Source organism: Apostichopus japonicus, chromosome 20 (assembly GCF_037975245.1).
Source record: "Apostichopus japonicus isolate 1M-3 chromosome 20, ASM3797524v1, whole genome shotgun sequence".
NCBI classification, from domain to species: Eukaryota; Metazoa; Echinodermata; class Holothuroidea; order Aspidochirotida; family Stichopodidae; genus Apostichopus; species Apostichopus japonicus.
In genome coordinates, this window is record NC_092580.1 from 27,218,923 (window position 1) to 27,245,163 (window position 26,241).

At 38.8% G+C, this 26,241-nt stretch overlaps 1 protein-coding gene across 6 annotated transcripts in view; it reads left to right on the forward strand.

The window, feature by feature from the left end:
- The window catches only part of LOC139962155 (filamin-A-like), a 110,631-nt gene that overhangs the window by 32,952 nt on the left and 51,438 nt on the right, over positions 1-26,241 (forward strand). For 5 of the 6 annotated variants that reach the window (XM_071962103.1, XM_071962106.1, XM_071962104.1 and 2 more), the window contains 2 exons: positions 12,017-12,410; positions 25,176-25,430. In XM_071962103.1, coding sequence (XP_071818204.1) covers positions 12,017-12,410; positions 25,176-25,430 — 649 coding nt within the window. Of the gene's footprint in view, positions 1-12,016; positions 12,411-25,175; positions 25,431-25,601; positions 25,627-26,241 lie in introns of those variants that run through there. The other variant, XM_071962107.1, reaches the window with a different exon arrangement.

A 26,241-nucleotide genomic window follows, 5' to 3' on the forward strand; every position in this document is an offset into this window, starting at 1 on the left:
CGCCGTCCTTAGTGTTCCAGTTGTCCCAGGTCAGCTGCACTTTACCGTTCCTTATTCCGGTAGTCATGTTATTCAATATTCGTACTCCTACTACGCCTATAGAAAGGTTTAGCACAGTTCTAGTTAAGTTCCCGGTCATCGATTTCATAACCTCATCATCTTGATGTCATATTCGATTATCATTGACTCAAAGTATCTCTGATTTAGATTGAAAATTTGTAAGTGGTGATATGTCTGACGACACAATAGATCCCGAGTGGGAGGTATAAACGCAAAATTAATAACTCGTGATGTGGTAACTTTAGAAACCATTTCTTTTCTTTTTCCATCTCATTAGTGAACAATTAAAAGACTCAACTTTAGCTAGAATTTATTTTAGTCTTTCAAGTTTCAGAGATGCGATAACATGAGATACATTTAACAATCACTGGTTCACCTATACCGTTTTTTCCCCTCCCCACCCCTCCCTCCCCAAACACCGACCTTTCCACCCTACAGGATGCATTCGATAGGAATCCTAGAATCGTGTCACAGTGGTATTCGATCAATTATAGTGAAATACGATTGCAACGAATCTGCGCCCACGTGACGTAGAGTTGTTACGTTGGTAGCGGTTCGACATCCAGTGACAGCAAGTATCTTGCCAATGTGTTCTTGTAAGAATTTAAGAGTCAATATCCCACAGGAGATAGATCAGTGCTATTCATAACGCAGGCTAGTCATCATAAAGAACATTAAACTCCCCTAGACAATAATACAAAGGTTGACATTTCACGTCATGTCACGATGACAAGCTTGTTTGCAGCAGTGACTGATATCATTGGCGTGTGCAAAGGATGGGGAAGATGGTACCGCCTCCATTGTCTGGGATGAGGGTGTGGCGGGGAACGTTCAATTGAGGGTATTATTTTTACATTTAATCGGGGAAGAATTAGACCACTTCTCCAGACCTAGAACGACATCAGGCGCGGATCCAGGGGTTCGGGTGGTACAAACCCCCCCCCCCCCCAACCATCTTTTGAACCTCATACAAAAAATCAAAAGTACTTATTAGCACAACTTCACGTTTAGATTAAATTTATTGCCCTGATTTATAGTCAACATATGCCTCAGAATGCACGATTTGACATCTGAACTTTCCCTCTTTGCGGGAACCTCTTTTTTAAAACTTTTTATGGTGAATTCAGCAGAGCCGCATATCTCTATATACGGCTCTGGAACTGCGCCCTCTATTACCCGTAATTTGTTAATAGCCATACTCAGAGCCGTTAGATTTTTACCAGCTCTGACCAAACTCACATCCCACGGCGCTGACCAAACACAGAGCTGTATATCTCTAACTACGGATCTGACCATTCTCGCGTCATTGCGCCCTCTATTCAAGTTCGGTTCTAAATTAGTTTACTCACAAACTGTTAATCTAATTCGTAAAACATGAAAAGACCTACCGATATTTCTGCCCCTGTGCTTTGATCCTTAGACAAGCAGTGCCTCTGTGAGTATTCAAACTGGTAGAGGAGGGAGGGTGGGAGTGGGAAAGAGGAGGGAGGGGTGGGAGTGGGGTAGAGGAGGGAGGGGTGGGAGTGGGGAAGAAAAGGGGACTGTTTTCATCTTGAACACATAACGAGACATAAATGGGATCGTAAACCTCTAAGTAGGTTTTCGCTCCGAGGGTCTTTGGATCCGATGTCGCTGCGTCCTAACTGGGTTAACAAATTTGTAGTCCTGTATGGTTTTACTATCCTGTATCATATTATTTTAGCCGTAATGTCAGTTTTGGAGTTATCGGTATTTGTAGCAATGGGAGTGGGGGGGGGGGAGGGTGTGACCTTCCGACAATGAGACATGAGCTCCCTGATTTCAGTTAGGCTATATATAGCCTCTGACGAAAGAGGATTTTTACAACTCTGTGTCACCTTCTACAAGAAGATGGCTGTAGATGAGCAGGGCAAAACTGTCTGCACAACACTTCAAACTGCAGCATATCCTATACATTCACATCCTGTATGTCAACGGCAGTCATAATAAATTATTGTTTCCTTTGGTGACACTAATGAACACTTTTAGCTCGGTAAAACACTGTTGGGTTCCATATATGCCTTTGACAAGATGGATACAAACCTCGCATGATTTACTATTAGTCTGGATTGGGGAAGCCAAAGTACCACAGATATTGGACTTTCTAGACTGTATATCCTAGAAAACATTCTGTGTGACGTGGGTATACCGAACCACATAAAGTGTACGTCAGAAAGGAATTGTGCTCCGGAAACATCTTTTTAAATGCAAGACTAAAAATATTATTCCCGGGAACAGCAGTTTACCACAACACACGCACAAAGCCAACCAGCTGACACGTTATAAGGAAGTCGTAGACTTTACATTGCCGAACCTCAAAGTTCATCGGTATTTGCCCAAAACTTTAACGTACTATAAAACTGCTGGAAGAAACCTTTAGTCATTCCCTTATATCAATCCCTTCTATCTCCCTATCAACCTCTTCTGTCAAAAGTTTATGTAAAGATATCGAAGAGGAGACGCATATCGACCTTGAGAAAGACAAGTTTACATGCACTCGTGAGATTGGGTGGATGTTGGGTTTATACCGACAAACGGTATCGAACCTCGTACATAGACTATAGTAAGACGACCAGTTTGGTGTTATACATGAGTCACATTTATGGTTACTGGCCACGAGACCGAAGGTCTTCGAGACCGAAGGTCCGCGAGACCGAAAATAATACTAGGCCCCGCGAGACCGAAACTATTACTGGGGGAATTCCCCCACATTTATGGCTCTTACTGTTGACAAAACGTGCATTGCTATATCCATTGCTGTACTCACTCATTATTCCAACGCTCGTAATGTTGAGAATTATGTTTAATTTCATAAACAGTTTGTGTGACATGTGACAGGTATATATGCAATACCACATCAGAGTCAATGTGAGCAAGGATTTATCCTTGCGACAACCACGCATGGTCGTCAGTTTAAACACACTCAGTGTGGGATTAGGCATATACAAATAGAAAGGACATTTCGAATCGAGTTTTGGTAGCATCCTGTGATACCTCCTAACAATAATACTTACTCAACCTAAAACAAAGGTTATCGGATGACTATGGAGAGTATTTGTGTTAGGTAGTCTGTTCCGGTAACATTCAATTCTTTGAATGTAACAAGGGTGGATATGGCCTATACTCCTTTTTATAAATATGATATATTTATACTGGTTTCAATAAGTGAATGAATACCGGCTCGGAACTGGTGCGATTCTGGGCCGAATCATGGCGCAGATTCCCTCTTCTTCGCAAAAGGTTTCGTCCGAGACGTCAAACACACTGCCTGTTTTAGGCCAATCCGCCGTCGGTTTTGCTTACTGAGCTCATTGCAATTTATACCCCAACACAGTCTGTCTCTGGTCATACCCAAATGCAACATTTGAAATGAACCAAACTGAAAAAGAAGAAGCATGAGAAGAAGAAGTATAAGAAGGAATTGGTGGAGATACATTGATGATGATAATTATGTCCATTTCGAAGTTTGTGTTCCTTGTAATGGGGCCTATTTGGTAGAACAGACTTTACGGTATACAGATATTCAAGTTGTTATGATTATTTAGACCATGGTATACTCCTAGCTCCGTCGCTGTTTGTCACTCATGGAGACTTTCGATTTTTGTTTTAATAAAAAAAAATACATCCAAGAACATCGTAATCCCTTTAATGAAGTATAGATAAGATTTTGTATGATCAATTTGAACGCATTCGAGAGACACAGCACCGGGGAACATTTTTGGAAAAAACGGTTGATAGTCTATCAAATGTCGGTGTAAATTTCGTCTAATCGCATCTACCGTTGGTTAGGATCTTCCTGTTGGTGAGATCTGTTTGTATTTTTGAACGGTTTATGTTTCGGTTAGTCGGTGATAAGCCGTAGCGGACTTCCAGGTAAGGAAGTTATAGTATGGGTTTACGTAGTACTATGACTTCCTTCCGAACGACTCATGTGAGAAGGTTATTGGAATTACTTCTTTGTAAAAACAAAGAACATCGCCCATCCTACGCCTATAAACAAATTGAACCTTCTATCATATCAGTGGTAATGTGAATCGCTTAATATTTTTTTTTAAATGCTTGTTGAACGAAGTTTCGATCATTAGATATCTACATGTGGACAAAAATTACTCTTGTTAACTTATTCGGGTCTTAGAATGATGATTTTGTTGTCAGGTTAAATTCAAAAGAAGTATCAACAACGCCACTAGGGATATGAATACTTCCAATAGGGGAAATATATAGCAATTGATAGTTCAATTTTCATTTCATAAAGCAATAAGTAAATCATCATTCGGAAATCGTAATGTGGCACGGTAGCCTATTGCCGATACTTTCCATCAAGATAAATAGACAACACATGTACTCTGTAGGGTTTTGAATAAGCTTTGAATGATGCACAATAATTGGTATCTGTCTGCTATTGGTTAGTATATACTATAGGGATGATACATGTATGTGTCGTTCGTAAAATGAGATTTGTAGAAAGTACTTCGCCACACAATGCACCACAGTAACAACGCTAAAGGTCATGAACTATAAGCATAGGATAAGTTGTTGTGAACATTGAACAACAGCAGCGTGTCACTCTGTCTGGTTGGATTATCTTTCAGTCCTATGCAAGTTCTTCACCACATTTGATCGACGCGTGCAGTGAAACTTGAGCTTGCAAGTTCATGCACATCTAGGTATATCCAAACTCTGTGGTCGGCGGCTTCAGTATCTGTTTTCATGGAAGGGAAATGCTCGGAAATCAGGGAGCTTCATGTCGAATGGTAACCGGCTTCTTGCTTGGAATACCCTCCGTGCAAAGCCCATTCGGTTGCTCCAAACCTCTGGTCATTAATGACATCCCTCCATTATTGGGTTTGATTACCTTCCATGCAGTGTGATAATTTCATATATGCCTCTGTTCAGCAAACTTGAGCTACACACGCTCTTACTCAAAGGTCATCCAAAAGGACGCATCGCAGACAGTTCTTCTAACTGTCCACATACCCATCTACAATCTATCCATCCATTTCCGGGATCAAGGTCATGACACTCGGCCAGTACTCATTTTGAAAGATATATATTGTTATATAGACATATTATGTAACTTTCAATGTATTTCAAAACAGGAACTGATAAACGGAAAGCTGACGTAAATATGAGACAGTATATACTTCCGACCACCGCTGCTTCGGTGGTTTGTTGTGTACGTGAATGACTCTTCTTACTGAGTACAGTATACTCGGACGTGCCTTTATCTTTTAAGGATGCTGTAGTTCAATAAAGCACATAAAAGTATGTGAAAGGTTACTTGTCATACATGAACCCATACCGCCAAAATCCCCGACTCCCACGAGAACTTTCATGCCGTCTTGCTCATAAACTCGCACACTTATACACTTCCGTACAATGAGCACTTTCATTCCGTCTTGCTCATAAACTCCGTACAATGAGCACTTTCATGCCGTCTTGCTCATAAACTTCGCACACTTATACACTTCCGTATATACAATAATTAAAGAAAGCTCAGTTCAACTTGTAAAAACATAATTCGGAGTGGTTGGGGTCCAAATGTCTGTTTTGTGTCTACTTGACAAGTTTCATCTCATCCTATACTCATCGCGTTCAAGGCTATACTATACGCTCAATGTCAGTCTCTTATCTATATATGACACATCGACACCCCGACGGATTAACTTTTCCAACGAATCGCAACTTCTTTCTAACACATGGGTTAATAAAAGGGTCATGGGTGGAACATGGTACCTCATTGACAATTGTGCCCAATGTGGTCACTTGATGTTGGAGATTCGGCATACGTCTACTTCCCCGTAAACTTCCCACCCACCCCGTTGCCTTCTCAATGTCGATCGTTTTTCGCAATTAAAGGTGCCTCTGGGTTGAGATTGGTCCATTCTAAAGATCAATTTTCCCGACTCATATACTTTGGGGACAATATTCTTTTCACCTCCACATCATTAGTTGGGCCCAGAACGGCATTTTTCGTCTTTGTATACTCGGCGATATTGTTTTCTTAGACTAGTATAACTGGTTATAATCGGTATCTCCAATATATCCAATTAGGGTTCACGTCAATCTGCATGTCCAATGGTTATGATATATAAGGAATTAAAGTATATTTTTCACAAGGAGCAACTGCCGGTCCTTCGTATTTGCTCCAATCAAGTCTGGCGGTGTTTCTGGGCCTCGTTTGTGCACCGTGGATCATTCACCCTTACAGCACGTCTTCCTGCAAGCAGTCTCAATGCTATTCACCAAATTTACAGCATCCATATTGCACAAATAAAAGGACTACGTCATCCGTCGAATAGTTATATAAGCTACCTAAAAACTCATAGTTCTCTCAGTGACATGAAAGATGATGGCCGTACAGCTGTCATATAATCAACTTGTAATTTGTAATTTTGTGAGAATAACGACTCGCCTGGTGAGATACCTGGCCGCCAGCCACCTCATTCTCCCCCACTTGCATTTATCAAACACTCTAATCATGCATATGTTGTAATTGATTCATAATTTACAATTGACAATGGATGAGGGCAATCGCTTCAAAGTACATTTCAGCTCCCCGATTCCATACACGGTTATTATCAGGTGTACTCTGTAATGGACATATCATCCTTATGCAAATTGAAATAGTTTTGCCATGATTGAGGAAGCTAAGAGCGCCCCTTTTACTCCGGCGGATGCTCCTCACAATTCAGGTCCTTTGTTATAAGTTTCATTCATCGGGGTCATGTATCAGGACAATTGGTTTTTCTTGCCAAGGCTCCACTCCATACATTTACACGCACATGCATCCGCCCAAAAGTGACGTTCTTTTCCGGAGTTTCGTCCATTAGGGCCAATTTCACAGTACACTCCGCACTTCATACGCGTCCCATGTAGCTCCCCCCCCCCCTCCCCCCCCCCCAAGGAAAGTAAAACGGTCACACATACGATTGCATGCATGGCGGCTTTAGGTAGATACGCTTTGCTAGCCTAAATGCAGAATATCAAGCGTACCTATGACAGTCTTACCCTGTTAGGATGGTACATATAGTATTCCCATATAGAGTTCAACACAACACAATCGGTGTGATATTTAAAACGCGGAGAACTACAATTAATGCAATATTGATTCATAGAGGGTTATTGACTTTTGTCCTAATGTAATTGGGGTAAACATTCATAGCAAATACAGGATGTTCATAATACTGAGTTGTTCGATATTGTGGGTTTGCTTTCTCGGTATATGAAACATGAATATTTACATGAGTCAAAATCAAAGACAATCAAAATATGACAATCCGACGATCCAGAAAACAAGAAAGAAACCGCATTGGAAGTGATATACCGATAAGAGACGGGGTAACTTTTTTTCCGAACTTGTAATTCGCTTTTCCCAAACTTTCTTCCATTATTTTGGTTAACGTTGTTATATATTCGCTATGTTACAGTGCCACAACCATCTGGAAAGGGTAAGAGGGGTATAATAAACGCTTTTGTTACAACCCCCTCCCCCACCACCAAGATGGTGATGAGGACGCTGTGGTCAAGTGGTTAAGGCAGTGGATTTTGTGATCTAAGGATTACAGGTTCGAGCCATGGCCAGATCATTGCGTTGTGTCCTTGGGCAAGGCGCTTTATCTCCATTGCCTCTCTTCACCCAGGTGTATAAATGGGGACCTGCGAGGTAACTTGTAAATATAGTTGCGTGCGCCGGTTTGTGACTGCACCCTATGGGAAGTCCCCCGGGGGACACGTGCATGGGTTGGTGCACCGTGGTGCCCCAGGAGAGATTGATTGAATTGTGCACACTTTGGTGTGTGGGTGTGTCAAGTTACCAATGACCAGGGTTGTAAGGTCGTGTCAGAGGGCCTTGGCCCTGAACAAGACTGTGAACCTAAATAAATAAATAAATAAAAGTTATTACAGAAATAGTGAGTTTGACTAACAAAAGTGTGCGTGGGTAGGGGTTTCAGCGTATTCCCAAACATACAGAATGTGCGTGGAAGGAGGGTGAAGATTTGTGAATGTTAGAAGGGGGCAAAGATGTTCTTCATGTTCTACAGGACATTCCGCAATTATAACTCTACTTCAAGTCTCTCACCCCGCCATCACCTAAGATGAAAAGCTCTTAGCTGTTATAGCGCACGGGTAACATAAGGCACTGTGTCATCACACACACTGTCGGAGATGTACAGTATCGAGTGCCTTATACGCAGCTGCATATATTTTCTGTGTGCCTCGATTCCTCTGTGGTAAACACTTGTCACAGAATTTCAGAAATTTCCCACACTGACCAAATATATCACGAATGCATGGCTAATGTTTACTTTTTCCATTAGGTACTATTTAAATGTTTATTCCTCCAGGGTTTCAATTACTTGCTTGTGTCTTTAATTATCGCTCAGTTCGAGGTTTCCATGTACCTATCAAAGGTAATTAATTACGCCTAGCGTTGCAGTTCTTATACATAGTTCCAACGATAACACACTACACACGAGAATCTTACAAGGAGACCTCTATCTACACGCCGTTATATGTCTAGGTAGTTCAAACTTGCGATAATACCAGTCTTCGATGGTGCGGGGCAGGGGTGGGGGGGGGGTAGTTGTGCTGAGGAGTCAACTCGACGTGGGTCCCGGATGAAGCTGAAGCCGGGAAATCGACGTATGGATAAAGTATAGGAAGAGAAATAAGAGGATGGCCACTTGAACAGAAGACAACTTCTTACACATCAACACTGCGATATGTCACGGTATGGCTCTTATAGGATTCGGTAAATAGATACCAGACGAGCCGTCTGCTGAGCAATTGAGGCACTTTCCCATCAACGATCAGTCATCGATTCGCATTCAAGAGGAATCTAAATGTAAACGAATTGATAGATGCGGTTTCAGCCAAAAGGCGGTTGTCTCAATATGTGAGACAATGTATGTTAACAGATATCGCAAACCATAGACATGGTTACATTAAGACGATAGCGATAAATCACATGTGCGTATGTTCCCACACCCGGCAAAATTCAGATCCTTCAACCCGCTTCCCCTCTAAAATCCACGTACTCGCCCCGCTGGAAGGGAGGGTGGGGGGGGGGGGAGGAGGTGGTGAATTGTGAATATTCTGTGGAGTTATTTATACCTTTGTATATTTCATGTGTTGTATATGACAAATTTATATGTGTTGTTTGGCAAACCCAATTACTCACGTCCCTGATCAGTCTGTGATTGTGTACAATGTTATTATGGTCTTACTGTTGACTAATTCGGTGAAGTCACTCACGCCCAAGCTTAGTGAATGACATAAAACTGATCTTTCTCTAACTTGAAGGCCCCTTAACACAGAGGTAATTAAATCCATTTTCATTTCATTATTTAAAACTACACTGTTTGATATTTGTTTTTTGTTTTTGCTTCAGCTTTTGAACGCAGTCATCCGTTTGGTATGAAAAGTCAACGTCACAATAAAGAATATTTTCACATTTTCTCTGAATATTACACACACACACTCACACACCATAATTTGTAGGCTATACCATTTACCCATTCAATAGTAAACACCGGCGGAAGCTGACAATGTACACGCATGAGTAGTGGAATATTAAACAAAAGAAATTAGACCAGTTACCATAGGAACAGAAAACAAAGTAATGTCAACACGGACGCTCAATGGTGATTCACTGTGGGTTAACTAACCTGTATAATGAAGGCATCCGTAGCTGCATATATATTTGTAGCATTTTAAACCCACTGCATTAAGTCCAGTATGTTACCTATAACAGGTAATATACAGGGCGGGTGGTACGTGATTTTAACTCGACCACAGAAATATGCTAATGGCAGTTTTGCTCTAGAAGACTTCCTGTAATCAAGGAGGTTAGAATGAGAGGTTTGAAAGGAGAGAGGGTACTTTTGTTTGGGGTTGGGTCTTTTTTGGGTGAGTGGGGACGTATTGATTCCACTTAACACCATATTCCGAACCCCTCCCCCTACCCCAACATTTATACCTGTGAATTTTTCCCCCTTATAATTCACATCTTAGAACTAAATATTTCACTTATTTATTATATATTGACGAGGCAACGTTCCAATATGTCAGCATGTATATGACTTAAAGATCTCTGCCAAGAATTTCAGATTCAAACCCCATTTCCGTAAAGCGCCCTCCATACCCCCATCACTCCTCCGCGCCTGCACCTTTCCTTTGATGGGTCAATATGATTCGTTTCCCCAAATATACCATGGAAGATTGTCTGTCAGAAACGTTACTATTGCTACTTTATGGATGGATTCTCACAGCTATATAGAATATATACTGCACTACGAGTTACTGGATATTGAATAATATCACAATACAGTGGGATACATATTTATATTGTTGACCGAAGGTTTATGGATTCGGAAATATCAATATAAGCCTATACGAGGTCAATACAAATACTTGATGGAGTTGTTGTTTTTGTTTAATAGAGACACCATTTCCGATGAGAACAGTGATTAAGAGGATTCCATAGGGTCGTGTACAATAGACATAGTACACCTTTTAGGACAAATATACAACCATTATTGTAACCGTCGTCAATATACGCGTCGAATAATTGCCTAAGAAAGATTAAAAATATATCCTCTTCACCCCTAGATTGATATTACCATGGTTACTGTTGTTTTTTCTTATCCAAGCTGCAGGCTAGGCTCGTGATAACAATAATGTTGTACTTGCATACTGCTGTTGAACGTGTCGATCCCCATGCATCATTCACATTTTTTTAGCAGTCTCTTTCAATATCTAATGGAAAATGTACTTTGTTCTATAGCTATAAAATTACGTTAACCTTACACGAAGAACACAACCCTCCCCCCCCCCTACACTCCCTCTACACACACATTGTTCTCACCCCTGGATGCCACCATTGAGGTACCACGGAAAAGTTGTTGGTACCCATGCATGTTCGGTACGTGAAGTTGTAGTTTTACGTGGAGGCCAATATTCATTGGAATTTAAATGTGAAAATCATTTAAACAAAATATTTGGGACCGATTTCATATTTCATAAAGCTTATTTCATTGTGGTTTACCGTGAAGGTATAAAAGATCATTTGAGTTCAACAGAGGCTAAACTCTGTAAACATACGAAGAATGGAAAGTTTGATGGATGTCATAGAAAGTGAATGACCCGTACTTAGAGGAAGCAAGTTGTTTTTTGTGGAGGTCAAATATCTCACGATATGCGAAGACCGTAATTTTCAAGTATATATGCTTTCAAAATTATTTAAAATAGTTACGTCATTGAAAATTGATGCATTTTGCCCGCGTAGCTATTTTTCAGTTTGTAACCTTAATTCTTATTTTAATTCTTATTCTTATTTCATTATTATACGTCTGTTGAGTTTGTTCCGTGTAAGAAACACCGGCTGATTTCTTATTGATTTGAAAGATCAAAAGTTATCTATGTACTTATGCAGTTGCTGTTTGTTTTTCGTACCATGATAGAAAGCCCGGAAACTTCATTTTCGTTGGAAATGTCACCAACTGGATTATATCATCCTTTGACCAACATGTTTACTTCTTTCTGTTTTACAGCGTGCGAATAACGTTGTTTTCTTTACTTATTTACACATGAACTTAGTTAACCCCTTTGTCCATTGCAGATCACATATCAAAATTAGGAAGTTTACCGATGAGTCCTTTAGAATCTATGATACTATCAGTTGAACATTGTTTGCAAAAGTTCTTTAACGGACTTCCGACTGTTGGTTTACGGTACTACGTCATAATTTCCTCTTACAGGCTATAGAATCCCATACACAAACCAACTGTTAATTCTTTTGCCCACCCACCCACCACCCGTTTACTAAAGTTTAAATGGTGTCATGTATTATTCATCATAAAGTTTCACTCGATTTGAATATTCATTATTTTTTAACAAAATGAATATTCATTTTACCATTCTCGTCTTCTGATAGGCCTTTCGATACGGTGCAAAGGGCGGAATCATGTCGAGCCAGGATCAATATCAAGGGGATGACGGGGGCAGTCTCGAACAGAAACGAGATCAAGAAGACCTCGAAGAGATGCAGGCCGCCGAAAGAGATTTAGCGTCCGACGCTGCTTGGAAGAAAATCCAGCAAAATACGTTTACAAGATGGTGCAACGAACATCTGAAGACGGTCAAGAAACACATCGGAAATTTATCGACGGATTTAAGCGATGGATTACGTTTGGTTGCCCTACTCGAAGTCCTAGCGCATGAAAAAATTTCACACAACAAACGGCCGACATTCCTGTCAATGAAATTGGAAAATGTGTCCATTGCACTCAACTATTTGGAAAAAAGGAATATCAAAATCGTCAACATTGGTAAGTTTATACAATTATGTCGAGGGGCAATAAATGTAAAAGAACTTAGGACATCAATAAAACGGTAAAATCTCTAACTGACAGGTGGTTTTTAATGGGCGGTACAAAACTTTACCGTTATATTTAGACGAGACGTTTTGCGTATACACTGCATAACGGTAGCCTCAACAGTGTCTACTAAGTTCGCTTCCACTTGATAGATAATCCCGTGGCAACATTCTCACGACTTTGTTACCTTTCAACGAAAGCACTTCAATCAAACGCCATTTAAACACCATACACGACTTTGCCATAGGCTACAGTACAAGTTTAACACTATACGTTTACACACAGAAATATGAATTTCTGCAGCGTGCATATAGACCATATACATTGTCGATACTACAGTAGTACACGGTGTGTGAAACCACCTTTTTGAATGCACTGTGTGTAGTAGACATATGCAAGGTTGTAAGGTCAGACTTGTTAGTTCAATCACGTATTACAGCAGTATACATTCAAAACCACACAGTTGTTACCATGAATGAATATGCTGTTTCGCGCAAATTAGTACATTTCAATAGTTATAAACTTTTTGAAGAAATGTTTTGCAGATCACAGAAGTAGCCTTTGAGAGGAAGGTGGGGGGCTTGTAATTGAAATGATGATTAGTGTGGTGGTATCATCAGTGCAAAAGGGTGGGGGGGGGGGGGGAAACGAGGTAGTTTGAATGATAGCTAGATGAAGATTGATGGCGAAAGATTTAGTTGATACTCAGACCATTTGTGTATCTTGTAAATAAATAAATACAATGTTATCTATAAGCACTATGTTAGTATGCAGAAAATGAAATGTTAACTATATGATGTTACAGTGCATTTTAAGAACAAATACAATCTAGGCCTGTGGGAAGTCAATGGTGTTAGCAAGGATGATTAGACATTTGTGTAGTGCACGAGTTAAACCAAGGCGAAATTGAAGGTGTTTCGACCAATCAACTTCTTCATTATGTACTATGCAGTATAACAGTTAACCATTCGCAGTAGAGCCAGCGCAACCAAGCAAGAGGACGCAAGGTTGGACACCTAAATTTATGGAAAACCCTACTTAATGTGCACACAATAGATTGGTTTAACTCTTCTTACTTTCAAAGCCCCCGGCCACAACCGAATGTAACAAACCCTTCTGAGCCTGAATGCTGCACAGCTACTACCCCCCCCCCCACCCCACCCTCCCACTACAGATAGTTACATCCATCCAACTCTGGGTACATGAATTGCCAATTCAGTTGTTTCTGTAGTAACTCCACTGTACTGCTTTTAAGGTCAGGGACATCATTTGAAGCTATCATTGTGATGTGGAGGTCAAATCAGGACACATGATATGAGCAAAGATGCCAGTCAGATCCCCAGGCACCCATTGTTGTTTATGGTGTATGTTCTGTTATACCTTGATGGTTGTAACTCTAGAAAAGGATATGTGATATTCTACCCTTGGACCTGGACATCTGGAGCAACTGATAACCATCTCCAGGAATCACAACTACTTTTTGTGTGGGATATTTGGAAACTGGTGTAAGGTTTCACTCCCTTCAGGAAGGTGTTTATAATTATGCAAATATGCATGTTTTGAAGATTGGAATCTAGCTATATTAGAAGCACAGGATGTAGGCCAATATATCCAACACACAGAGCATTGATACAATTACCTTTCCTTCAATTAACATAGTGCTATCTTAGTCTGGTTAATTGTGTACAAAACATCTTTGAACAATAAAGAAGCTGTTCTCTTTTGTTTTTTTTCCCATTGTAACAGACAGGTCTGAATTAATATCATGAAATCTTCCATGATATGTCACGTATGACAGACATTGTGATGTTTCAAACTGTTGGATAATTGGATGAATTAATTAAGATTTGTGATTACGACAATGAATAATTAAGCCTTCAAATTTTGCCCAGCAGGTTTAAAAGCTGTGCATTTTTGTCTCTTATAAAATACTACGGTGCCTGTGTAAAGACACTGCTACACATACATGGACTCGTTTAGCTTCTTCCTATGCAATGCTGGATAAATTATTCCCCGTATGAGTAAGAACATGTTTCGTACTGTGAGCTATAAAAATTAGAAAGATCTGACACTCCGATATATTAAAAATGGAAACATCTCATTAGTGTAAAGGTAAACAACCTGCCAGTCATGAGGGTATGGGAGACGCCGGACTCGCTACGTGATAAGATTTGTAGTATAAATTGAGAACGGCTAAAAAAAAAATAGTTCAGTTACAATTCCTGAAGGGAAAAAATTCTGCCGGGAGGTTCCACATCGCTTCTAGCTACGGAATATTACAGATTGTCAATAATTAAATTAGGTGTTGGAAAAATATCGTTCAGCCATCTTCTGAGAATGGCGAAGAAATTCCGAACTTGCAATAATTTTGTCGCGACAGCAGTAACTGTGCCAACCTGATCCAATTTTTCGGACGAAACAGGATTAAGTGATGACGCCATGTTGATTGTAGAATGCAGAGATTGAATTTTGACCACCAAGTACTGTAGTAGTTAAAACCTGATAGTAAGCAGTAAAGGGCATAATATAGTGAGCAAAAAGTTAGTGTTACGCTCTTACATTTCCTTCGTGTTATCGCTTCCAGCGGTTATCTCTTTAGCTACTTCTTCCTCTCCCCTCACCCTTTCTGGGATTTATTCACATTTTTTTCTAGTCATCAGCTATGATTTGATGAATTTTAGAAGTAATATGCTTTACATAAAGTGAATCATAATACAACGTTGTGGGACTATTGAAAGTTTATATTGTGAATTGTATCAAAGAGTTATTACATTAGCTGTAGACTAGATTCATCATAACATGGTCTTTCAATCATAGGTGTAACCTAGTCACACGTTTTGCATTATTATGTATTGTTAATAGTGGTTGATTGTGACTGGCTGTTAGTTGTTTACTATGAAGAATAGCAAGAAACAAACAATGTAATGTATATCCTGTGGTAAACAGCAAAGCTCTTGTTATAGAACTCTACAGAAGTTTCCAAAATATTCTTTTATTTATTTACTGGCACTAAATTTCTCTCCCTTCATGCGCAAACTTCAAAAGGAATTTTTTTCCACCAGTCTATATAGAATGGAATTTGAGAAATGTACACTGGCTTTGAGCAGTGGAGCGGAGAACATTACTGAACCTTTCTGACCTGATCGCTTACTTTGGTGTGTTTTGTCTGAAAAGCCCTTAAAAAGCCAAGACTGATTTCCATAAAAAAAAAATTAAAAAAAGGTCGTGGCATTTAGTTCCCTAGTTGTACAACCGACCAAGTCACAGGAAGTTGAACCTGAGTTTAAGAGCTTGGAATTTGTTATTTCTAATCAGAATGGTATGTTCTGTGGTTAAAAATGACCGGTGGTTACTGAGGTGGGTTGTCCAATTATGAGAATATGATCTACCTTAATAATAATCCATTCTCCCTTCTTTTTTGGTATCTTTGAGAGTCATACTATACAGCTTATTCCTGGTGGATATGAAAGTGATACCCAATATTTCAACAAGCTTGTATTGTTGCCATGGAGATAGGGTATCACCAGCTTGTGTCTAATTCAATTGAGCCTCTCTCTCTCAGTTAATATTTCCCCACATAACTGGGATATAATGAGTAGGTACAGAGCACCTTTGAAGGAAGTACGATATAATACAGGAATGCTACGGGTTGTCTTGAATGAACAGGCCGTTGATCCAGCGTGTGATAAAAGTGAACATTATATTTCATTAAGTTTCAGGAATACTTGTCCCTGCCTAGGTCTTACCTGTTCTCTGTTCATTAAAAAAAAATTTTTTACATTGACTACATGTTTTTACTAGTAACTGATGTATGCTACCAAGTTTGTCACTTAAATTACATTCTTGTGATAGCATCTTTTTAAGAGTGTATACATTTCTATGATGTACACTTTTTCTGCCTACGAAGTGAATTTAACTCCTTACGAGCCTATGGCTGTTTGAAATTTTTCAGCCATTTAAAGCAAAAATATCTCAGTGCTTCAGTCAGTGTGGCTTCCAGTTAGTCACCTGTGGTGAAGCTACAATTACTTACTTCCTTAGTATAGTTAAAGTATATTTGCATCGTGAGGATGTTTCTCTCATTTGAATCACATATTTCAATGTCTGGATATTGTTAGAATGTCCAGACAAGGTATTGGTCCATTTTTGCAATGAAATTTAGCAGTTTTATAGGTAATTTACTGGTGACCTTAAATCTAGGTTCTTTAACTCATCAGATTTGGTAAGTCTATAAATAAGTTTGGTAGTTTGCAGTGAAAAGAAATCAAAACTTCTTAGTTACAGTAATGACATTGACCTTAACAAATTTGTTGACAGGCGTTTGACCTGTAGTCTTTAAATGTCAAGACTGATCCTATTTGTTTTGTTACTTCAAAAGCAGACCCCACTCACTGGATGAGTATTTGGTGACTTTTATAGGCAGGGACAACCAGTGAGTAGCTCTTGTGCATTATCCATTGTTATGCATGGTACAGTATTTACTATTGTAGCAGTTAAAGTATAGATCAAGCTGGGCCTTTGCTCAGGTATTAGGCAAAGGGACATGCCTAGTATAGAGAGGGCACTGAATCATGGCTTTAAAAGCTAATTGTTAGGGGGGATTAAGCTTACAATTTGTGGAAAATATTGCACTTTTCTGTTTCATCCCTTAAGACCACCTTTCACTGACTGGAGAAGAAATGCTGCTTGCTAACTTGTTCCACTGTGTATATATACACTACATAGTTCACTGTTTATAGTGTGAATAAATTATTGTACTATGTCAGTATGTACATAGTACCTCCCTAAGTATTGTAATGTACTTTCTAGGAAACTTCCTAACTTGGCCTCCTGCTGCTTGTGTGTGTGCCCAAAATCCTTTACAAATATTTGTCTCAGTTCCTTTGAGGTCAGAGAAAGTTAGCTTTCCCTTTTCAGGAAGGCAAGCATTCCATGGATGGATTGATGATGACTAAGTTTGAGTCATGGTTGAGTGGTTGGTGGGGATAGTGTAAATAAGGTGGGAATTTAGTGAAAGCCATCTTTTGTACTCTCTTTCCTTCTAATAGGGGAGGCAGAGTTTGATGAAGGTGTAATGAAATCCAGTTTTATACACAAGTGAATAAAGGATGTATGATGCAATTAGTCTTAATTATCCCTTTTGAATATGCATGAAGCATTGACTATATAAGTGTTATATCTTTCGTTGAATTAAGCACTAGAATGAGCACATTGGCAAGTGGGTGTGCGGGAGAAGAGATAAAGAACCTCATGTGTTTACATTGATTGGTATGTTTTTAAGTCCTTTCGTTTCCACCCATATGCAGAAATTTTCTCCAAGGAGTACATGGACCCATTCTAATCCTGTCACATTGTTATTGTGTTAGGATTGGAACTTAATGTGTACTGTGTACATATACCAACAACACATCTAAAGTCTGCAGTTGTAATGTTAGGTGAAATATATACACCTAGCAATGAGTTCAATGTCCATATTATAGATATGGAAAGATTGAGAGAAGAAGCTTTTAATAATTTACCTCTTGTCTGATGTGATTGGCAGCGTGATATACTGTAGTTCTAGAGTAATCGTAGGTTCGTGAAAATATTAAACTAATCTTGACGGATGTTGCATCTGTGGTGAGCTGTATAGGTTATATTTAACTTTCATTATAACGGACTATAATTTACAGTTAAATATAAACGTACTGTTGAAATGTATCATAGTATAAGAACAGTGGCGGAGCTAGGGGTATTGGTCAGGAGGGGCATGAATGGTCTGTAGGGGCGCTTTCGACACTATCTAAGCGGAGCGCCACCACAGGTTGGCGCGTAGTGTACAGAGGTTTTTTGAGTAAAGATTCTCCCTAGATCGCCGGAAATGACCCTTTCCGGGCCTGGCTAATTTGCAGATAAACGAAGAATAAATAGGTGTCATCGCCAAATTACACCAACAAAATTTGACAAATGTTAATAGGTAGATGAGAGCACATTAAAAAAAGTCAATCGCGAATTAGTTAACAGTGGTAAAGAGCTGAAAAGGGCGCCAGCAGTCCATTTGAGTCCGTCAGGGGGGTGGGGCATCCGCCCCCCCTGACTGTATGGACGCTCTGCCACTGTATAAGAAGTTTATATTACTGATTGCTTCATTTGCGTTACTTCCTCACAAAGTACCCGTCCCCTGCTCACAACCTTAGCATTGTATTAGGTATACCATGTTTAGTGTAGTAAGGTAACGTTTGTAGACTGTCCCCTCTGTGTCTCCCTCGGTTACCAGTAGCTAGCAGATCATCAACCAACATCTTCTCTTTGACCATCTTAAAAGTTTTATGAAGTAGCAATGAATAGAAGTTTAATGTACAAATTACAACAATATAAAAAGGAAAAAATAATTTGAAGCACTGAGTTCAGCTATTGATCAGTTGGATTTTTTTATTCTGTCTGACAAGTTAAGTTTTCATATATTGTACTGCTGTAGCAAGCCTGCATTTGAATTTTCGTTTGTGGTGTTCAAATGATCCTTGTGGAATGAATAAGTACAGTTTTAAATTTTAGTTGGTACTGCATGGTCTACTGGGTCTGGGCGTGACTTCCTTCGCATCATGGATATATTATACCCGCAACATTTGTTTCCCCGTACTAATTATCTTAGGTGGAAACTTTGTTGTTATCTTTGGTGTGTCGTGATAATTAACTCGGAGAATGTGCACACAGGAACAATAACGGAAAAAGTTACCTTTGGATGTTATGCCCTGCAATGTTTGTGTCATGGTAGACTGGCATGTTATGTTCCATAGCAACGAGGAATCCAAAGAATGTTATTCCAATATACAGGTGGTGTTTGCTTGTAAGATAATGCTGTATACTTTATTACAGTTTGTATGAATAACGTTCAAATATATTGGAGGAGTACTGTGTGTTCTTATGATAAAGATATTTTTCTGAATTTTTTGCGTGGGTAGGAAGGAGTGAAGCCGGTCCCTCTAGTCTACATATTTCATGATAAGTATGTGTGATAATATGTTGCCCATAATGAATATGCATAGACTAAGATATTGTTTGTACTGCTGTATGCACTGTGATGTACCTCCAGGAACTCCTTCAAAAGCATTCTTTCAACTAAAATTCAAACATTCATAAACTAAGTTGTTGACTTTCCCCTAATCAGAAAGGATCCTATTTGGAATGTGATTGCCTCAATTTTGCATTATTAACATATGTATATTATTTCATTGCAGTTCTGATCATATTGTTTGATACCGTCATTTACACAATATTTCTACCCGTTAACTTAAATTCCGGGAACTGAAACCCTTCTCCAGGTTGAAGGCTTGGGAGTGGGGATTGGGATATTACAATGAACAGCCAGCACAATATAAACAATCCCATATTGCTTATAAATCCTAGGCTTATACCTTGCTGGTTTATACTGTAAGTGGGCGGCAGTTCAATTGACTTCAACGGTCTCACTTGTGCTGTGAAAACAGTGCAAGCACGCTAACAGCTCTATTGATCTACCATACACTTGTTGTAAAACTGTTGACCTTGATACTCCCTGTTTTACAAAACTTTAAAAAAAAAAAAAAACATAATTCATGGCTGTTTGTGTGGGGGTTCTTTTGTCATATGGTCTATTGTTTGAAGTCTATAGAATTGTCACCATGTTGCCTGGTAAATCCTTTCATCAATTAGACAAACAGGTAGGAAAGGCTATTATTACTGTTTCATTTATTTACAGTCAGTGATGGAAGGAGATATCTGCAGAACATAGTGTAACTCCATAGATTGAATATTGGTAGAGCTATGTATAACCTTTAACCTCTGTTTTAAGGCACTCAAAAGATGATCAAAAAAATCCCTAAAGTGGTCTGGACAATTAAGGGTCGTCTGCTTGCTTGGGCAGGGGTAAAATTTAGCATATAAAAATCAGTCCTGATCAAGTATACTTTCAAACAGTGAATACAATTTTGTTTTTGTGGTAAAATAGGGTGTTAGAAGTTAGCACTTTATAATTTATCCTTGCTGCTGTACAGTAGATTCACTGACCTGTTCAAATTTATCAGCTACCCATGCTAACAATTGCTTAAATCCTCTCTTTTTTACCCCTTTTCACACACACATATATATATATATATATATATTTACAACTAATGTAATGTATTGTAAGAATCAATGAAGTTGTTAGTCTTCTGTCCTTCACCCCTAGGGGTCTTGGTGTCTTTAGATCTTTGAAATCAAGACCCTCGATTCCTTTGCTGCTCAAATCCTACTGTACCTAGCTTTGTAAATCTAAGCCCACTATTGTCCATTGTTATGGCAGTTTTTCATCCCAAAGGGTAAAATATCTTTTGTTATTTGCCAGACAATATTCAAAACTTTTGTTAAATCTTAAAGTAAACATTCATTGAGGTCATTAGGACAATTTCCCTCAGTTAGAAGGCACAGATTGTACTGAATACAGGTAACCCCTTGATCCAAAATTCTCTGTAAAACACCATTCATTGCCAGTCAAGTCGGTGTCACTAATTAGTATGGACACCAGATATTATTTAAGTATTATGAGTGTAAGGTTGAAGGACTCGCAATGTAAGGCGACTGAGGTTGAGAGTGGATCAAGTTCTTTTAGTTTTTACACCCAGGCTCTCTATGTATAGAGGGACTTTTCTTAAAATTGAATACTAACTATTTAACAGGTTGTTATATATGTACACTACATTACCAGCACCTGAGAATAAAATTTCAAACTGTGTTTCTTGTCATGTTGTCTCCTCTCTGATAACAAGCAACCATGGCGAGGAATTATCTTACTTTTATTCCGACTCTGTATTGAACATTAAGAAATTGAAAGATACTCTCGTTTCGATTACCTTCAGGCTTCTTTCACTTTGACCGATGGTTCGTTCGCCGCATCCGATGAGCGATACATATAAAATGATCATGCCCAGTATGAAGGTTTTGTGTGCAAGACACACGTCAGCGACATTTGCATCAAAGTTTTGTGGACTCAGATGCACGCTTGTTTACATTCCAATTTTCACACAGAACTTAAATTTCATGTTAATGGGGTAGAGATGAATAAAATAATTTTTTAGCAGAATGTAGAATGAGCTGGCACTACTATGATAACCAAGAGCACTTTTAAATGTTCAATAAAATATTTCAACATTTTACACCAAACATATATATTATTCCATGAATCTAGTATTTTGATTTTCTTGTTGGTAGTGAAAAGAATGAGGACAAATACATGCTGAACAAAACCAAACAGAAAATGATATTTTGTGTTCAGTATTTACAGTACAGTATGTATTCATGAATGCAAAGTACATTGGTGTCCACTATCCAGCATATATGGATCTTACAACTATTGTAAATTATAAGGAATTATGGTTGGAATGGAATATAGTCAAAGATACAAATTTACACATAAAATTAGGGATGGGGAGAGGCAGGGATGAGAGCAGGGTGGGAAAATGGTGGGTGGAAATGAACGTTCTTAGGGAAACTTCCAAATTTCGTAAGATTTATTTTTTCTCTCCGTTGATCAGGTCTTTCATTTTGGGCCATACCCCAACACTCTCTCTTCTCATAACAAAAAATGCCCTAATGCCAATGAACACACATTCTCATGCAGCCTATATTGTACTGTAAGGAAGAAGATAAAAGTGCAACAATACAACCCAAGTTGCAATTCCTATAAAGAGGAAGGAGTGGTAATATACTAACCCAATAAGCTCAGTAATAATCAGCCTTATTGCAAGGTCAAAAACAATTGCTTTGGTTTGTTAGCTGGCTCATAATTAGAATATTGTTATTGGGTCGGGTGTTCTAATTTACTGGCAGTGCACAATTATGTACACAATAGTCTGGGATGCATTAGCAATTGACTGTAGGATGGTTGCTACTGTCTGTTGTACACTGTAACATTCAAGTACATACTGTTACTGTATATACAGTCTGTACCAGTAACTATGTGCAGTACTATCCAAACACTAAACAGTATGTCTAATGTGACGTCCTCTCTTTACTAGCTTATGAGTGCATCCTGATGGATTCATGATAGTGTCTGAATTGCCCAGATTGTACCAGCTGAAATGAAGGTTGCCATTAACTTTACCGTCATATACTGTATGTGACCAGTTTGGCTAGTGAACATAGCTAGTTTAGAGAACATACTAATCTGCTATAAAAAAAATCAAATGAGTCGCCATTATTTGTTTAAGGAACAGCGTAATGGTTTTACCAATTTTTACACTAAATTTGACGAACAGGAAAAGCTTCCATTTGATCTTGAAACCAATCCTACATTTCATAATTTCATGAGCTAAAAACAAGGGGGGAGGGGGAGGGGGTGACATTTGATGGAGTGGACTTGCATTCTCCTTTCCTTTTAAATATGTGATAACTATATATTAACATTACCAAAGAATGCAGGTTTTATGCATAACTAGCTAGCAAATTAGGTTAATGCACCGTTGGCTTGATAATTTATGATGATATGGCATTATCATTGAAAGGTTCAAAACAGGGTCAGATCTTGTTTAGGATTTATGTAAGATTTCTAAACTAGGAGTTTATAGATTTGGAATATAGAATACTTTCACTTGGGTTTAGAGCCATTACGCCAAAAGCAGTTGTCTATTTAGTTTAATTTTTTTCAAAGATACACATCCAAGTTATAGGTGAGCTGAGTAAGTTTGGAAACAAACTATAAACTTGCTCGTGTTTGTATTGTTCTGGGATGGCAATCTTATTACATCTTCACGACATGTTTAACTTCTGACTAAAACTTGTCTAGTCTGTACAATGTGATGGGTATAGTATCAGTGTTGAGGGGTGGGGTTAGCGGTAGGGGTGGCAGAGGGGGGACAAGTCTGATAACGCTCCTGCAGATTTAGCAAAATAATAATAAAAGCATACCACTATAGAGAGTAAAGTAGGAGTAACATAGACAAGAAAATCATAGGCTGAGTATCATTTGTCTGTGTGGAATCTGTTTTAACTCCCTTTTATAATTTACTACACTTCTGAGTAATATTTGCCCTGTATGTCTGGCAGATTTGTTATGTACTGTAATGGCTTCTGAATTAAAATTTATAGGTTATATATCAAAATAGTTGCTGGTATGTGTTACTATGATGATATCGAGACAATAAAACTTCTCATCACCAGCAATAAGCCAAACTCCCCTGTACTTATTGTCACCTGATAAAGAGATAATGTAGAAAACATGGATTAATGACTGCATATATAACTTTTTTATATATTACACTGTATTCATATTACAATGGGTTTACAATATTGTCAGTGTACTTCACCAAGGTTACATACAATGTTTATTATTGTACTGCAAGTACAAAGGAAATCGTTACTCAAGAAAATATATTTAGATATGTCAGGTCTGTCTGTTTGTACTGTATATTCAATGAACTTTGCAAGCTAAAGCCAGGTAGAAAATACATTTATGATGTGTACATACTACAGTATGTATAGGCTCTGCACTGTGTGAACTGAACATTGGTGCTACAATGTGGGTGGAAGACTAACAGTATCTGTGCAGTAAAACTGTAGAGCTACTGAAAATGTAAATAAGTATAGTACTGTGGGAGGATGCACTGTCTTAGCATGTTGTGAAATGATATGTTTATTTCAAACATGCAAAGAACAGGAATGTTGAGAATGAACATTGGTAGGTGCAGCACATTGTCCAGCTTTGGTTTTATTGGTTAATGAGAAAGTCTAGAATTAAGGTGGACTGTGACTCACAAGAAGACTTTATGAATTAGATATAGACTTAGTGGTAGAATAAATAAGCGAGGTAGATTGGACTAGAGTATGGTAGAATACATGATTTTGTGTATAATATGAAATGAGGTCGACTATATAGATTGGTAGACTGCATGTAATACTAAAAGCATTAGACTATATGATTGTGGTAGAAAATATATGAATTAGGTAGGCTAGACTAAATATTGCACTACACTATATGAGTGTGGTAGACGATATGAATATATAGTACACGAACGAATGCAAATTTTGAGACAAAGTTTGCTAGACTGCAGCTGTGAAAACTTTGCCGTGCAAAGAATCTCATCACCCATTGTTTTTTTTGTTTTTTTGAATGAAAAGTGCATTATAATTATATTACAATGCTCAAAATCCTGAGAGAACACAAAGGAACTACATTACAGCTAAATAATCAGTTTAACATACAAATTATACAAACAGAGTCAGCACAAGTATTCTTAACAATCAGACAGGTTACCAGCACACACTGGATAATCCTATCCACCCATTTCAAAATTTATGGCAAAAGCCCTTGTCGAAAGCAAAAGCAATTTTCACTAACTTCCTAATAAGAGTGGAAATGTGGAATGCATGGACATACATGTATGTATATAACAATGATGTAGGAACTTTGGATGGTAGAATGAGAAGGGAGGTCATTGACTGGGAGGGGTCGGTCATAGAGTTAAAAGGTTACCAGTTCATTCTAGGCATGGTTGAACGAGAGTGCTAAGGTTGTTGGGAGACAGTGTGTAAGCTCGTCAATCATAAATATCCAAACCAGTAATTTTTGGATATATATATATATGTAAAGTTTATGTGTTACATTTGTTACATTTGTGCCCTACTTTTTTCATTTACAAACTCATTGGAGTTAATTTTGCCGTTGTTTCTCTGTTGATTCTATTTATTAAACTTCTCGTCTCTTTTTTTTCTCTCTCCATCTAACAGACTCGAGTGATATTGTTGAGGGTAAACTGAAGCTGATCCTAGGTCTGATATGGCTCCTCATCCTTCACTACTCCATCTCCATGCCCATGTGGGACGACGAGGGCTTCCTGGACGAAGAGACAAAGAAGAAGACGCCCAAAGACAAACTGCTCATGTGGATCCAGAGTAAGGTGCCCGACTTGCCGATTAAGAACTTCACCACCGACTGGAACGACGGCCGTGCCATCGGTGCCCTGGTTGACGCCATGGCCCCTGGTAAGAGAGATTATTGTCAGATCTAAAAGAACTTTAACCGAAAACAGTGCATTTTGTATGTTGAAAGATGGTATTCACTTCACTCCTCTCTTACCTGTCTCCAACTACACTAACGCACTTTCCTAGTCTACCAAGACGCCACTGGTATAATTTTTGCACTGCGCCTTCGGTGCCCTCGTGGATGCCATGGCCCCTGGTAAGGGAGATTATATAGTCAGATTTACTTTGTTCCCCACTTACCTGTCTCCCCACAACCTAAGCACCGCATTCTACCGTGTCTAGTATGCCCTGGTAATCTTTTAACACTGTACACCCTCACTGACCCCAGTGTCCTCCTTCATTTTCTACCACCCAAAGTGTCTCATAGTGTTTTTCGGATTGGGAAAAATTTCCGTCGAAATTCGCCCGGATAAAAGAACTTTAATACCGAAAACAGTGCATTTTGTATGTTGAAAGATGGTAAACAGTCATCTGAGCCTGGTGTAATCCACTATCCTCCCTGTCAGATTGATGATATCGTGTTAGTACGTACGGCACACCTCAGTCAGCCGATTTAAATATTAAATGTATAGTCACTACTTACTGTATATGCAATGAGCGTGTTCAAACATCAGCTCAGGTTGCACTATAAAAGATGAAGTGAGTATCGTGATGATCTACTGGGTTAGAGTCGAATGTTGTATCCAATTAATCGTAAGTGGCAAAAAATGTAATTGAACGTAGGCTTTTTAAAATATACGGACAAAGGCTAGAGAATGGTATGAAGAGTATTTCAAGGAAAGTAAATGAATGCGGTAATTCATGTTCACAA